This window comes from Labrus mixtus, chromosome 11 (genome assembly GCF_963584025.1).
Source record: "Labrus mixtus chromosome 11, fLabMix1.1, whole genome shotgun sequence".
Lineage (NCBI taxonomy): Eukaryota > Metazoa > Chordata > Actinopteri > Labriformes > Labridae > Labrus > Labrus mixtus.
This window is the reverse complement of record NC_083622.1, coordinates 19789283-19803852: the sequence shown is the minus strand read 5'-3', so window position 1 is coordinate 19803852 and position 14570 is coordinate 19789283. Positions and strand designations below refer to the sequence as shown.

Sequence of the window (14570 nt, the reverse complement as noted above, 5' to 3'; positions counted from 1 at the left end):
TTGTGCCCACACATTGTCAAATGTTTAACCTGTTGAAACTCTGAATGTCAGTCTGAGTTAGTCTAAATAGATGATTCATCCAGTAAACTGTAACTCCTGTCACAAACTGTGTGTAAACACTGAAAATGCATCTGTGATATGCAATCACGTCATGGAAAAATGTCAGAGTTCCGGGGAATATAGTTTAGATTTTTACACACTTCAGTTAACAGTTGACTTAAAAAAAAAAAAAGAAGCTAGAAATATATAGAGAAATTAGTCAATCATTTCTCCTCTTCAGCAGGAGAGATAGGCTAGAAAAAGACCAGGGGGGACTTGTGACTTCACTACATACCAGCAGCACACATCCAAACAGGTGAGTCTTGTCAGGTCAGTTTGACCTGTTGGAGTGTCTGTCCTTTATCTACAACGTAATATGTGTCAACAAGTATTTGGTATTTTGGAAAATTCATTGTAATGATCTAATCACTTTTTTTCATTTTTGCTGAAGTATTTGTCAAAGATCCTCTCTGTGCATCTCTTGACCTGTGATGGAGTCTGCTATCGGTGTTCTGGTGTCCCAGTTCAAGGCGTTTGCTGGCAGTGATGGTTCCTCGGACACACTGAGCAGAGACGAGTTTCACAGACTGGTCAAATCTCAGCTCCCAAACTTTGTCACGGTAAGAGTTTTTATATTTGACAAGCGATAAAACTGCAGAGATCCGATGTGTGGTGTAGTTCATTTATATAGTTATCTTATTGGTGTGATAAATAAACGCCGATAGAGAGTCTTCATTTCAATAAAGATACAATTAATTTGAATATTTAGCAAATTCCTTGATCTTTGTATGTTTAAATTCAAAATGTACCTTTAACTTTCTGCTTTAGTGCTGCCGAGATGAAACTTCAGGCATGTAGTGCACTTGTGCCCTATGAATCACTTGTACTCCTTCCTGTGCAGCCAACACCTCATAAATCTTACACATGTGTGCTGCAGAGCTCCGTTATTGTCATAAAACTTTTTTTAAACACATGCCCTCTTACTGTTGCATAGGTTGGCATGGTCCTTCCTCATGGTCACTTTAGTTGATTAAAAGTAAATCAGATGTTCCACCATAAATACTGACCAGTTCACTAAATGTGTATTATCCCTCAGCTTAAAATAGTCCCTTACAAAAGCACTACTTAAAAAACAAACACTTAACGGCTAAACTAAACATTTTCTAAGAATCACTCAGCCTTTGTATGGCTCAAAGTAATGTGCACATGTTCAACTAAGTACTGAATTGATAAGTCTGTGTCTGAGATCCACAAATAGGCTTTGGAATTCAGAGTCTTAAAAAAGGGGAGCGCCTTGTCTTTTTTTTTTTTTTGTCTTGTCATGGAAAAGGTTATTGAAAAATAAACAATAAGAAAACGGAATACCACAGACCTTATCCGTAGATTTAAGAGAAGTCATCTGTAATCAAAACAATACAGGAGGATCAGTAAGATTTTTCTAGGAAGTTTGCTCACAATCTCTTTGTTTACCAGGCAAAATTCATTCTCATGGGGGTGGATTGGAGTTGCTATGGCTATCATCTGGATGCCACATTGACCCATTTAACTCTGTGACCATATAATTTACTGTTAGTCATACTTGTGTTCAAGGCTACTTCTCTTCATTCTGGATGGTAGTTTACAATGCATGTGGTCTCAGCGCACTTCTGAGTAAAATAACAGTGAGAATATTCAGAGACACTTTTCACTATTTACTTAACTGCCTGTGAGCTCAGCCAGGAGTCAGAGGTTACATCTCATGTTGGCACAGGAAATAACTGTTTGTTTGTTTTTTTTCATGTGTTCCAGTAAAACAATGGATTTGTCATCAAATGGGAGTTAACACCCTTCAGAGAGCTCTTAAGTTCCCCTTAATTCCTTTTCGATGTGTTGTCTGCATTCTGCAGTTTAACCAGTGCAGTCTAACCAGAGCAGAATGGCAAAAGAAGTAGTTTCAGAGGACCGACTCCGAAAAGGCCCTTGGCTTCCTTTTCCAAGTGTGGAAAATTCCTATCTGTTTCTGCTTTCAAGAACAGATGATATACTCAGCTAGACCACTAGATGGTGACAGATGCATTGACCCTGGTGCCAAACCACGTCTGCTGATGTTGCATGAATTATTGAACTGGTGTACATGCCAGTGGTGTCAGCTTGCCTCTGTCTCATACACACACCAGCATAAAATCCTAGTTGTTACACATCGACTGTCACTTTTGTTTTCTTAGCATTTGATGCATCTTCTTATTTTCCTGCAGAATGCTGGCGACTCCACGGCCATTGACCAGCTAATGAGCTCATTGGACAAGGACAATGATGGAGAGCTCAGCTTCCTAGAGTTCTGGAAGCTGATTGGACATCTTGCGAGCAGACATGGGGGGTTCAGCCTATAATAGTGTCCTTAGATATTCTGTTACAGCCCTGTGTGTGTCACTTACTTGTCTCTGTGCCATACGGTTTGAAAAAAAATATATGGAAAACAGCCAAATGGAAAACACCCTGAAGTGTGTTTCAACTGCAGGAAGCTGTGTTTTTATCAGCAGTCTGCATTTCTTCTCACCCAGCAACTGCCAAACTGGCACACACTCTGAATACTATTGAACCCTTTCAGAAATATTAGAACCAGTCCTAGCTGTTTCCAAACACAAACACACATACACACTCACAGCTGCTTGTGCTTACAGGTCTACAAGGGTGTAGCAGAGTGGGAGTGTACTTTATGAAAACTGAGAATCTATGTGTTACCTCTACGTTTTCTTGGCTTGTCTAATTCTTGGAACACACGTTTCATTCTGTTTATCATCATCATCATCATCCTCCAGGACACAAGCAGATGTGTGTTTAAAGGTCAAAATAAAATCTTAATAAAAAGTAAAAGCATGTGTGTTTCTTACTACTCAACTTGTCTATGTATTGGTTTCTTTATTCCAGAGTTTTCCTTCTATCTGAACTCGTTCCATTCTTTACAAAGTGTATAAAGTTTCAGGGTGTGGCTTGGCTGCATCTGTCTGTTGGGAAAGCTTTGAACACGCGCCTGTTCCTACATGTTGAGGGAAAGACTGATGCAATAAAAGTCTAGAAATGAACAGACCATTAAAGAACAAAAGCCTAAGTAATAAAAATGCAAAAAAAAAAAAAAAAAAACATAAAAGGAGCGTATCATAAAAGCTCCTTTTTCTTGAAAACGTTTGTTTGTGAAATGTTGCTGAAAAAGTGCCTTGTTGCTCAAGCTGCGCCTCTTTCCACATTCCTCCCCTCTCCCAGGCACACGCCCTATAACGATGAAAAAAAAAAAAGGTTGGCCGGGGAGAGAAGTTAAATCACGGAAAAGATATGTGTTGCTGGTTAATCTTGCTCAAGATCGAAGAGGAGGATCTCTAAGAAAGAAAAGAAGCAGACTTTGCTGAATCTTTTTGTTGCCTGTCCTGACGGTTAGTCTACTTTTTCTTACTTTACTTAGATATCCTTCTGACTTACTGGTTTATTTTGCTCACTATTTTATTGACAAATACCATCACTTTAGCTTATTTTCTCCACTGTGTCATACATGTTGCATAGTGAGAGTCTCTATTGTCATTCCCTGGCTTGGTGGCCGCAGGTATCAGGTTCTTCTTCTCGGTAATGTTACCCCAATCCCTTTACACTTCCAGGGGAACCGGAGTCCCGAGTCACGTTTACTTATTAATTCGCTGTGTGTCAGTCCTGCCTCTGGTCGCTCTACAAATTGTCAGGATTAGTTCAGGCTAAATGTAAATGTGGTACTTGACATGTCCGATACGCACGGCGCTGACTAGAGGCGGAGTTTTCGGGCCGTGCATCGGACTGTGATCGTTGTGTGGCAGCGGTCAGATTTTGGCTGCTATCAGAATAAATAATTAACGGAGACTTATAAGACTCCGGCAGTGGGATTCGAATAGCTTTACCCTGTTACTGTTAATGACGCGGATGGAGATTTGCTGACCTGTGATGACAGGTATCATGGAGGACGTGAGTCATTCACAACTCGCAAAAAAACAACTCGAGCAGGGCGTAACTGGTCCACATTGTCACCTGGGGTAATCAATGCACATGATCCATAGGGTAAAACCAGATCAGAAACATGATCACTCCAGACTGGGACAGTGGGTAGTCCAGTAAAATATAAACTATTCACTGAGAGATACACAATCACTTTGGTGCTAAAGGGTGTCCACCTGACTCACCTGTAAACCGGTTTGTACTTGTCAGGCCTTAAAGTTGCAACACTTAACTATTCTCACCAATGTCTGCACAACACTGTTTGATTAAATTGGGAGTAACCACAGTTTGAATAAACATGTTTTTGTTTCTTTACATCATCTGCAGAACATTCAGGTCACTCAGCAAACATAAAGATGATGATTATATAAAGCACATGTCTTTACTGTAGAATCAGGGCAGGGGTTGAATCAGACCTTTTTGACAGGGCCGGCCCAAATGGGGCACTGACTTATGCAGGGGTGACCTGATGTTTGTGCACTCACACAAACGAGTAGCATCTATTTACTTTTTAAGTCTCCACTCATTATATGTACTTTGATGTTATAAGATGTTATATCCCTGTGTACAATTTTTAATAACACTTCTTAGCTTAATTCTTCTTAAGGGAAGAAGAGCGTGCCACATTGAAATGCAAAGAAAGCTACTTGCAGCCTGCACCACAGCATTAATCATTTATCTAACATAAGTCCTACCTCTGACAAAAGGAACAAACCGATTGAAGTTTGGGATTTTTGTGTATTTATCTTTAATTTCCATCAACACAAGTAGGGCTCAAGGAGCTCAATTGGGCATTGGCTCAGAAATGGCTTTTTGAGCCATTTGGGTGTTGGGGCCAATAAGAGCACAATCCTCAGCTATAAATGGGCAAACCATAAAAAGCAAAAAGGAGTATTAGGTGGGTCAGTGGGTTAGATTCTTCTTCAATATCCTTCATCAACCAATGTGGGAAATCCATGGAAATTGAGGAAAAAAATATCTAGACTCAAGTAAGGTTTGCCTTTTTGCCCCCACATTGGATGCACTAGCAGTTAAAGAAGGTTTTTTTTTTAACATTGTTGAGGTTGAAGACCTTCGTTGCAAAGGGAGATCTGGCCACAAGTACATCATGAGAAATCTCAGGAAACTAGGAAACAGGTTAAAGAAACGACAAAACAAACAGTTTTAATCCCAAAAATAAAACAACAGTGACAAGAAAGGGCTCATTAAGTAGTGAGTTAGAGGTACCCGATCTAACCCACCCAGATTGCCTGAGTCATTCTAACTGAGCAACGTTAGACCATGCAGTGGGCCTCTCACCAGCATGCATTAACCTTGAGTCATTATAACCACCATCTCCATGCAGTGAATCAGAATATGCTTCATGTGTATTCAACACATACCCCATTAGGCAAACCTGACTTCAATCTTTCTAAAGACTTCCTACCAATCTGACGTCTTCTTACCCAAGCCTGATGGTTTCATTCACACGCTCACAGATGGAGGCCTGTCATACATTTTAATACACAACCAAAACTGATATAAACAATACTCAAGCATTTGGCTTTCTCCTTCACTGCTGTCCATGCTTGTCGAGGGTATTTGGAAGGTGTTGGGACAATTATAGTAACCTATGAAATAATAATGAACAGCATGCTGATGACAGAGGCTCACTTGTATGGGTGTTCACCACTGCTTGTGTGCATGTGTGTGGGTGCTGGCATGGAAGGTAGACATGAAACAGAATACGGGGTTTGGTTGCCTGCTCTCTGTCACCCAGTAATTAGGTTAATGCAACACAAGTCCTAATTGGTGTTGTTGTTTTCAGAGTGTCTTTCTAGCTATCTACTTGTGTATGTATAGTGTGAGCATTTCGGTGTGACATCTGTGTCAGATGGTAGATTTACAGGCTTCTACTGTTTCTTCAACAATATGTCCACAGGCAGTAATCACCATTAGCCTTCTTGTGGCTTTACCTTTGCCTCCTGGTAGTTTCCAATACACTCTGTCAATCGTGTAGCCAGGCCGAACACCGCAACAAGTATCTTCTCTACTCAAGTATCCACACCATTTATTCATGTATGTTGTTTACCCTGACATGTAGCCTCTGAAATCTTGTTTGTTGAGACAACAGAAGGCTAAATGGGAGCAAAGACCAAAGAGATCTTACTTCCCTGTTGAGTTATGGTCTGATACATGAGGTTGAACAGTCACTAACATCACGCCCTAATGCTTTTTATAGCCAGAAGAATTGATGTGACAAAAAAAACAGTGTTTACTTCACTGTCATTTTCATAATGAACTTTGTGAACAAAAACACAAAATCAACAATTCTTTTTCAAATGTATTACATAGCCTAAATACACAGGGCAAACTCATGAGGAGTGTTTTCATAGTTATTGAACAAGAAATCAACAGTTTTTATTCTGTAAGGGCCCAATTGTTTATAAGTGATCTGATCGGATTGAAGCTATCTTATTGAAATTAATATTGTAAATGAGTTGATCAGAAGAAAGAAAGGATGTACAATTGGAAGAGACTAGGTAATCTGATGTTGGTTTCAATCTTAATGAAATCTTAAATTTGAGTTATTTAAAACTTTTGAGTAGGATTGGGTAAACTTTGATCTAAAATATCATGATTCTCCTGATCATAGTGGAGGGCAAAGGAACAAACTGTAATTATATCTTCAAGTAGGTCAAACTAAACATTTTTTCTCGATTCTTTTTTATATCTTGCCCTTGCTGAATTTCTAAATTTCTACCGTAACATTGTGGATAAGACAGACTGTATGTTTGTGGAAGGAAATATTGGCACTTTGTCCCTGGAAAATCTTTCAATAAATGACTGTTGACGTCAAAGTTTAAACAATCCTCATTTAGAAGCAGCTGTGAGGATCTTTCATTTAGTGTGGATTTTAGCGCCCCCTGTTGAAAAAGTTTGTCGTAAGTAGTCCCGTTTAGATCACTGGTAATCTGGACTGGGTAAACTTTTAAAGTCTGGATGATCCTATCCAGTTTTTCTTTGAAAAAAACAACACATTTAAACTGGATTATTTGACAGGGAGAAAAAACAAACCAAATACACCTTTTGAATAACCGGGTTCAGGAGATGATGTGACACATGTAGTGATGAATGGAAATCCTGCTATAGCTGTGTGATACAAATTCATTCTTTAAGTCATCCAAACATCACAATTAGACATTAAAATGTATGACTTATTAGTTGTCTTTGTTTGTAATGGTGTTCTCTGAGGCTGTTTCTTAATCAGTTTTAATGGTTTGCAGCTGTTAGAACTGTTTCATTTGTGCATTGCATTGTGGGATACATAAACAGCCCACTTCAATTCACTTTTTCATAGTATCCATGCTGAGTAATGTGGTAATAATTCAGTCTGTCCCAAAGTCAGACCCTGCTAAAGTCACAGCCTGTTTATGATTATAAAGGCATTTGGACACAGATTGTGAGTTAGGAATGTTGCTGTCTTACAAACATCCCTTTTCTTTTTTTAACATCTTCTTGGAGCGCTCGTATCGCAGCCCACGTTTTATATAAATTGATATTTTATCAGGGGTTCTCTTGTTGCAACAAAAGGCCATTGTCTCTGCAGGCTTCTTGACTTGTTTGCTGTTTCTTGGCTCAGCACAGGTGTTATATTAACAATGGCTTCCTTCCATTCAAGTGTCCCAGTAAATCATGACGGTGTGACAGTGACTGACTCACCGGAGCAGTGAAATGGATTGCTGCCATCATTCATTTTATTATTTACACTTTGCTTTTTCTACTGTGACATTTGGTGTCAGTGGAAAGGTTATGAGTGTTCAGCCTAAAACTAAGTGGATAAGCAGTTAGTATACTGACTTGATATCACTCTGCCAGTGAGTTCAATAAAATCATAATCTATCTAGAAATGGTGTGTTTTATGCAAAGGTCACACAGCTGTCACAGCTGTGTTTTTTAATCAACTGGGGATTTAACTTCACGTGACTTCAAGAATCTGTCCCAAAAAAATGCATGTGAAGTTTCAGGCTAGTCTACTCCTTCATTGCTGTAAGACAGTTATTTTACATCACACTGAGCCCAATTTGCCGTGTTTTCATTAAGTGTGAGGGGAGGCGTGCAGCAGCAGACGGACAGCAGGGTGTAATCTGAACCTGTGGTCTCCTGCTGGCTTCTGGAGATCAAATGTCCACCGTCAGAGATCACAGCTCCCATTGTGTTTACCTTAGAGACTTCCCTGCTCTAAAACCTTCCATCTCTCCTTCTCTCTCTCTCTCTCTCTCTCTCTCTCTCTCTTGCTTTCTTTCACTCACTCTGTTTATCTCTCAGAGCGCCCACCTTTCACTCATGTTTATGTTCAGGGGACAAATCATAACATGTGCTTCAAATACACTTTTTAAACATGATGTAAACAAAGACTATGGGTTATCTGCATGTTTAAAGCTACTGTGAGGAGTTTTCAGAAGGGTTAGGGATGAAAATAAAATCCTGATGCCTCTCTATGACATACAAAAGAAAACGATTCTAGAAGCATAAAGATAGACGATGTCATTTTTTTGTGCCTGAAACTCCTGCTGCAGGGTAGGTGTCAGACAAAGTGGTGTCAGACAAAGTGGTGTTAAACAAAGTGATTGACTGCAAGCCGCAGACATTTTTTTACATTTTGCCAGCAAAAATGTAAATGAAAATAAAACAAATATTGTACATTCACAAGATAATATCAGCAAAAAGTTGAAAGCTACTGCTTGCTAAGATCGACCCTAACCAAATTTCTTCAGTGGAGTTTAGGGCCTCAAGTAATCGTTGCTTAGCACAACTATGACAATATGTGGCTTAGTTTGGTCTCACACAAGACTAAAATGATGTTTCTATACAGTCCTAATACAGTAACAAAATCTCCACATGACTTGATTCAAATTCATACATTAGAATTACAGTGTTAATCTGGATTAGTTAGCGACATGAGCTTTAGCATTTTAAGGGTAATGATGATCTCTCTTCTTCAATCATGTGTTAGAATGTGAAGTAAACCTTAATCCACACGAGAACCAGTCAAATGTAAATGTCATGTTAAATAGATGGTTACTGTACTCAACAGGTAGATTTCTGCTGTTTTAAAAGATCTCCTCATATCACTTCCAAACTCACTTCTCTTTTTTTGTCCCTTTGTTTCTTGTCCCTCTCCTTGAAGATATGGAGTCAGCCATCAAGACAATCATCACCACATTTCTTGGTTCTTCCAAGGGGGGCGAGAACCTGAGCGGGTCTTCCTTCCAGAAACTGGTGAAGAATCAGCTTGGCGGCCTCATGGAGGTATAGGGAACCTATTTTTTGCTATTCCTCATCATTGTTTGCTTTCCAAATATTTTCCAAACAACAAACAATTTGGTGTTTTTCTTCCATTACAATCTAAATGATTGGTATTTACAGTAGATCCCATCTTGTTCTACTTCTTCCCTTGTGTTCAGGACACAAACTCGTCCTCAGCCGTTAAGGAGATGCAGCAAGGGCTAGATGCAAACAACGATGGAAAGGTCAGCTTCCAGGAATACCTCACTTTGATCGGCTACCTGGCCAACAACATGAGTCAGAGGAAGGCTGAAAGCAATCAAGACGCTTCCTAGATGTTTGTGAACATGCAGTATTCAATGGCTCAGCAGATTAACAGCCTCTTTTATGCGCTTTTAAAGTACCTTTCCAAGTGTTCCTTAAATCATATATTCATTTTCAACAACAGTCCATAATCATTTGTCAGATATATAATGCTCTGATTTTCACCTTGTGTATCCAGCTTTTTGGTCACATCATGTTGATCTCCACTTTTAAGTACTCGTTGAAGGAATCTGTGCTGAGTGTTTTTCATCTCATTTTGCAGAAGATGCATTCTGCATTTTGAAATAAAGGCTTTATATTAAAAGAAAATAAACGGTTGTGTTTTCTGTTATGAGTTCATGTTTTTCTTTTCAGCTTGAACTAAATACTGTATGAGTACAGTGGTTTCCCTGACAGGGTTTGACATGCTCCCACAGTCACCACTCAGATAATACCTGCTCATTCTATAGCTAGCAGAAAAACTGGTCTAAATATAGCTGTGACATCCCTGACTATTCAAACTCAGCTGCCTTTATATGCATCAACAATTGCAACCAGATCCTGACACACAGTATACACTTCCTATTGTGCACCGTCCTCCACTCTGCAACACTACACACACACACACACACACACACACACACACACACACACACACACACACACACACACACACACACACACACACACACACACTGTGCTGCCCTGCTCACTGACGCAACACAATGCAACAGCAACAACACAGAAACATGGAGATGCAGCTCATACATGTATTTCATGATGATTGGTGGTGTTTCGCATGTTGTTTGCTTTATTAAGCATGATCCTATTATGCTTTAATTAATTTTACAGTTTTCATTATACTGCTTTCAGTCTGGGGAATGCATGAATTAAATTATTTAACCCTTGAAGGCTCTCTTTTGTGAAAAAAAACACATCAATGTGCCTTTCCATCAAAAAAAAGGCTGTTGAAAATAAGCAAGATGAAAGTTTTGGTTAAAAGAAAAGATGCCTTGCACGTACATATGACAAACACAGTAAAAAGATGAATGGTACCACTATGTCCACAGGGTTCGCTTCAATAGACACAAATCGAATATTCCTTGCAGGAGCTTTAAGGAATTTATCTTCGACAGCTAAAGCAAGTTGAGCTTGAAGCAATGTTTGCAATTTGGGTGAACCTGTGATGATACTATCCTTTAGTATATTTTAATTAGTTTTTAATATAAAAAATAGAAGCCATTTATTTTGTAAATATGATCATAGAATTAAAACAATGTTAAATGATTGTAAAAAATCAGTGTGTAACTGCATTCTCATGTGATTCTCTGCAATAAAAATGAACATATTGGAGATCAAGGGTTTACAAAACCGAGCTCTGTTTTCTCTTATTTTGTATCAAGTCAGTCAGGTCCAATTTGTTAAATTAAAGTAAACTAATACGACTCCCTTCGTTATCCCTTTATCTGTCAAAAGGGACCAAGCAATGAGAAAAAAAGCAATTTCCTATTTTTTTAGTTTTTCTCCTACAGGTGATTCTTTTCATATATTTTGTGGACGCAAGTAATGTTTCTGAATGTTGGGTGAAAATGTGCGTGTTTCATTGCATCAGCGTGTCTGCCTTCATATGTTTTTTTTGCAAAGTCTTTGTGTGTGGGATTCTGTATGGCTGCCAGGTGTGAGAGCGCCGTTCATTGTTTCTATTCTAATCCTTCAGGTACTATAACACTCACAACCATCCTCCCGGAAAAAAACACACACAACACACAACCCGACACTTGTTGCTGCTTAAAACCGATACACATTTGAAGCATATCAAGTTATTCCTTTTTGTCTTGGCAAAATATTTTAGCCCTCCCCCTCTAAGCCATTTGATCAGGCCAAATTGTTGCACAAAATGGTAAAAGAATAATCCAGTGTAGCAAAAGCAAGTGCATCATAGTTACTGACATTGTGTGCTCAGTCTAAGGTGTTGAGCTCATCAAACTATGAATTTTGCACAGGTGCATGTCTGTCAAATACACTGTTCACATTCAGAATCTACTGAGTTACTTAACTTCCACGCAGACTGACATCTGAGAAGTACATTTCACGTTACAAGGGATATTTGTGGTGCTCGTGGTCAAATTAGTGTTACTTCAATTTACTTAATGTCTCGCTGTAGTTACAGTTCCATTACCATTTGGGTTATTTGTCAATATGACAGCGAGTGGGATGAGGGGACAGGTGCATCGTCTGTGTGGCTATTCTTCAGGCAGCAGGTGTCTTATGCACAAACAGAGAACGAGGAGAGGAGGGGGGGTTGGGGGTTGGGAAGAAGGAGAGGGGATGAGCAACAGGTGGAATGAGGGACGGAGGAGGAAGGGTTAGGTGGGATGGGTGGAGTGAGGGGTGTATTTAAGACGTTGTCCTCCTCATCATCCACATCGGTCACTCTTGCCTTTCCTCTCTGCACCTGACTAGAAGGCCAGCACTCATCCTCCACTCAGGTAAGAAATGACGAACAGGACAGACTTCAGCACTGAAAGCTCTTGCTCTGCAGACTTTTTTTTTATTACTTTTTGAAGCATGCCCTTAAGGATTAAGCTACTGCACAGTGTTGACTGTAAATAATCTGCTTGTTAGAAGTCTTTCTGTTGTGCAAATCGACAGCACACACAGGAAGAACTTTCTGTTTATGCACTGACAAGTTAAGAAGCTGTCATTTTTGTTAAGCATTGTTTGCCAAAAAAAAATCTTTCTGGTATTTTTAAACCTACTGATTCATGAGAACATCGTGGTCATGAGATGTGAGATGTGTTTGACAGCTAGAAAAGTCCTCACAGTTCAGAGGTGATGTAGGTTCACGAAAAAAGGCAGGGACCTACACTGGTCTCTGTCTGTTCGCCATCCGGTTCGAGCTGAAGTAAAAGCAGGATCAGGTTGCCTCTGTGTGCGCTGGTCACATCTCTTTCTCCTCCATCTCCTCCTCTGCTGCCTCGGCTGTTTTACCAGCTTAGAGTTTCACTCTTATCAGCTGGCTCACATGTCCTGCTGACTGGGCCCGACTCCCAGAGGTCCTCTCGCTTGGGCAGAGCGACAAACAGATAGATGATCAGTTTATCTGTGACACAATCTTATCAGGACCACTGGCAGGGAGGAAACGTTCCTGATGAGGATACAGTTTGAGCAGGGTTGCAGGGTTTCCAATCTGCCAAATACCTAGAGCTTGATAGATATGCTGAGACACAGCATTGTAAATACGTTTGTAGCTGTCAGTTTTCTTTGTGCGCTTGCCAATGCATCACTCTTATCTTTCTGTCAGCAACTCTGGCAATGAGAAGTGTATGCATTTGTTTCCAAGAAAGCAACCAAAAGAGGTTTCAACCTGTATTGATTTGTAACAAACCTACCCTGCATGCTCAAGACAGCAGATTTTTGCAGGCCCAGTACTAACATTCTACTCCTCCTCCTCCTCCTCCCACCCTTTCTTCCTCTTCTTCTTTCCTTCTCCAGAATGTCTATGCCCAACTCAGAGAACACCTCCACCCTGGAGAATGCCATGCAGCTCATGATCCAGACCTTCCACAAGTACTCTGGAAACGAGGGCGATAAATACACACTAAGCAGGGCTGAGCTCAAAGAGATGCTTACCGCAGAGCTTGGCAACTACCTTGGGGTAAGAGAGTAAAACTTAGCAACAAATGCATGATTCAGACGTGTAAAGTATCAGAGGTAATTTCTGTTTTATTTGCCTCACACGTGCAGAACGCCCAGGATAGAGAGGCCGTTGATAAGGTCATGGGAGACCTGGATTCCAACAACGACGGCGAGGTAGATTTCACAGAGTTCATCATACTGGTTGGAGCTCTGACTGTGGCCTGTAACGACTTCTTCCTGGAGTACAATGACAAGCCAGAGAAGAAGAAGTGAACGCAGCCTTTCCAACAAAGGCATCCACTCTGCAAACACACGCTCCAGGGAGGAAGCAGCTGAAACAGGAGAGATGCTACACAGATAGAGAAGGAGCCCCTGTCACGGAATACATGTGCACAAACACACACATGTCCTATAGTCAGCAGAAAATGTTGGATGTTTGTCTATTTGTTTGCAATGTCCATTCAATCCAATATAAGCTGTATTCATCGCTATGTGAAAAAAATCTACAGTTCAAGTCAGTCTCAGCACCTGTCATTGTTGTATATGTTAACATATCTCTTTCTTTTTCTTGTCTTGTGTTTTGTAACTCATCAAAGCAAAGGAATGTCTCCCTGGAAAGAATAAATGTGAACTTGTGAACAATACAAAGTGGGTTGTACTTTTATTCTAGCAGAGAAGAGTAATAACACAAAATGGGCACCAGGTGGCAGCAATGAACTCAAATTGGACGTTTTTCTTTTTGCATTTACATTTGACTTCCTTTGAATTGGCTGGTTTTCCTTCCCCCCCCCCCCCCCCCCCCCCCCCCCAAATCATATTAACCTTGCACTGATAAAATAACCATTATAGTGTTTGCAGCTGATTATTATAAGAGTAATTATTCCTTTTTTTGTGGTATGTTCAAGTTTACATCCGCATCTCAAAAATAAATTGTATTTCACGATGGTTCAAACTGCACCTACGTTCCTGTTTATATAACAGTATAATGATAACTTGAACTGACCTTGGATCGGCCAAACACACGATTGTCTAAAGAAGAAACAAATGTGCCATGATGTAGGTATGAGTTTGCGTGCGTGTATGTGTATAAAAAGGAAGTCACCAGCCTCAATAATAGAAAGCCAGGAAACATTTCTTTCTTTCCTTCTATCCTGTGGTGTAAGATTAATGGGAAGTTTGTGTGATAACAGACCATACAGAGAAAGAATAACATGCCACACAGACACACATGTTGGTTAACCTGAACCTACAACCTTTATTGGACTGGTTAAGGTGTGTGTGCACAGGAGCAGATTTGAGAGTCAGGAAGGAGAAGGTGAGGGCTGGGA

The 14570-nt window shown here is 40.0% G+C and overlaps 3 protein-coding genes across 3 annotated transcripts; all 3 read left to right on the top strand.

Moving 5' to 3' along the window:
• The first annotated feature begins 236 nt into the window (after positions 1-236).
• On the top strand, positions 237-2886 carry LOC132984045 (protein S100-A13-like). The gene is made up of 3 exons (XM_061050661.1): positions 237-355; positions 491-659; positions 2274-2886. Exons 2-3 carry the CDS (start codon positions 531-533, stop codon positions 2406-2408), a joined length of 264 nt encoding a protein of 87 aa, XP_060906644.1. The 5' UTR covers positions 237-355; positions 491-530; the 3' UTR covers positions 2409-2886.
• A 403-nt stretch (positions 2887-3289) lies between these two features.
• si:ch211-105c13.3 (uncharacterized protein LOC325758 homolog) lies at positions 3290-9950 on the top strand. The gene is made up of 3 exons (XM_061050660.1): positions 3290-3446; positions 9203-9324; positions 9480-9950. Exons 2-3 carry the CDS (start codon positions 9205-9207, stop codon positions 9633-9635), a joined length of 276 nt encoding a protein of 91 aa, XP_060906643.1. The 5' UTR covers positions 3290-3446; positions 9203-9204; the 3' UTR covers positions 9636-9950.
• Positions 9951-11951: 2001 nt separating this feature from the next.
• On the top strand, positions 11952-13904 carry s100t (S100 calcium binding protein T). The gene is made up of 3 exons (XM_061050650.1): positions 11952-12092; positions 13099-13261; positions 13351-13904. Exons 2-3 carry the CDS (start codon positions 13100-13102, stop codon positions 13513-13515), a joined length of 327 nt encoding a protein of 108 aa, XP_060906633.1. The 5' UTR covers positions 11952-12092; position 13099; the 3' UTR covers positions 13516-13904.
• The last annotated feature ends 666 nt before the right edge of the window (positions 13905-14570 follow it).

Excerpts from the sequence above, each read along its gene's own strand:
- si:ch211-105c13.3 (XM_061050660.1), top strand. The coding sequence starts at position 9,205 with ATGGAGTCAGCCATCAAGACAATCATCACCACATTTCTTGGTTCTTCC. Across the intron at positions 9,325-9,479 it reads AGCTTGGCGGCCTCATGGAG|GACACAAACTCGTCCTCAGC; the intron begins GTATAGGGAACC and ends CCTTGTGTTCAG.
- LOC132984045 (XM_061050661.1), top strand. The coding sequence starts at position 531 with ATGGAGTCTGCTATCGGTGTTCTGGTGTCCCAGTTCAAGGCGTTTGCT. Across the intron at positions 660-2,273 it reads AGCTCCCAAACTTTGTCACG|AATGCTGGCGACTCCACGGC; the intron begins GTAAGAGTTTTT and ends ATTTTCCTGCAG.
- s100t (XM_061050650.1), top strand. The coding sequence starts at position 13,100 with ATGTCTATGCCCAACTCAGAGAACACCTCCACCCTGGAGAATGCCATG. Across the intron at positions 13,262-13,350 it reads AGCTTGGCAACTACCTTGGG|AACGCCCAGGATAGAGAGGC; the intron begins GTAAGAGAGTAA and ends TCACACGTGCAG.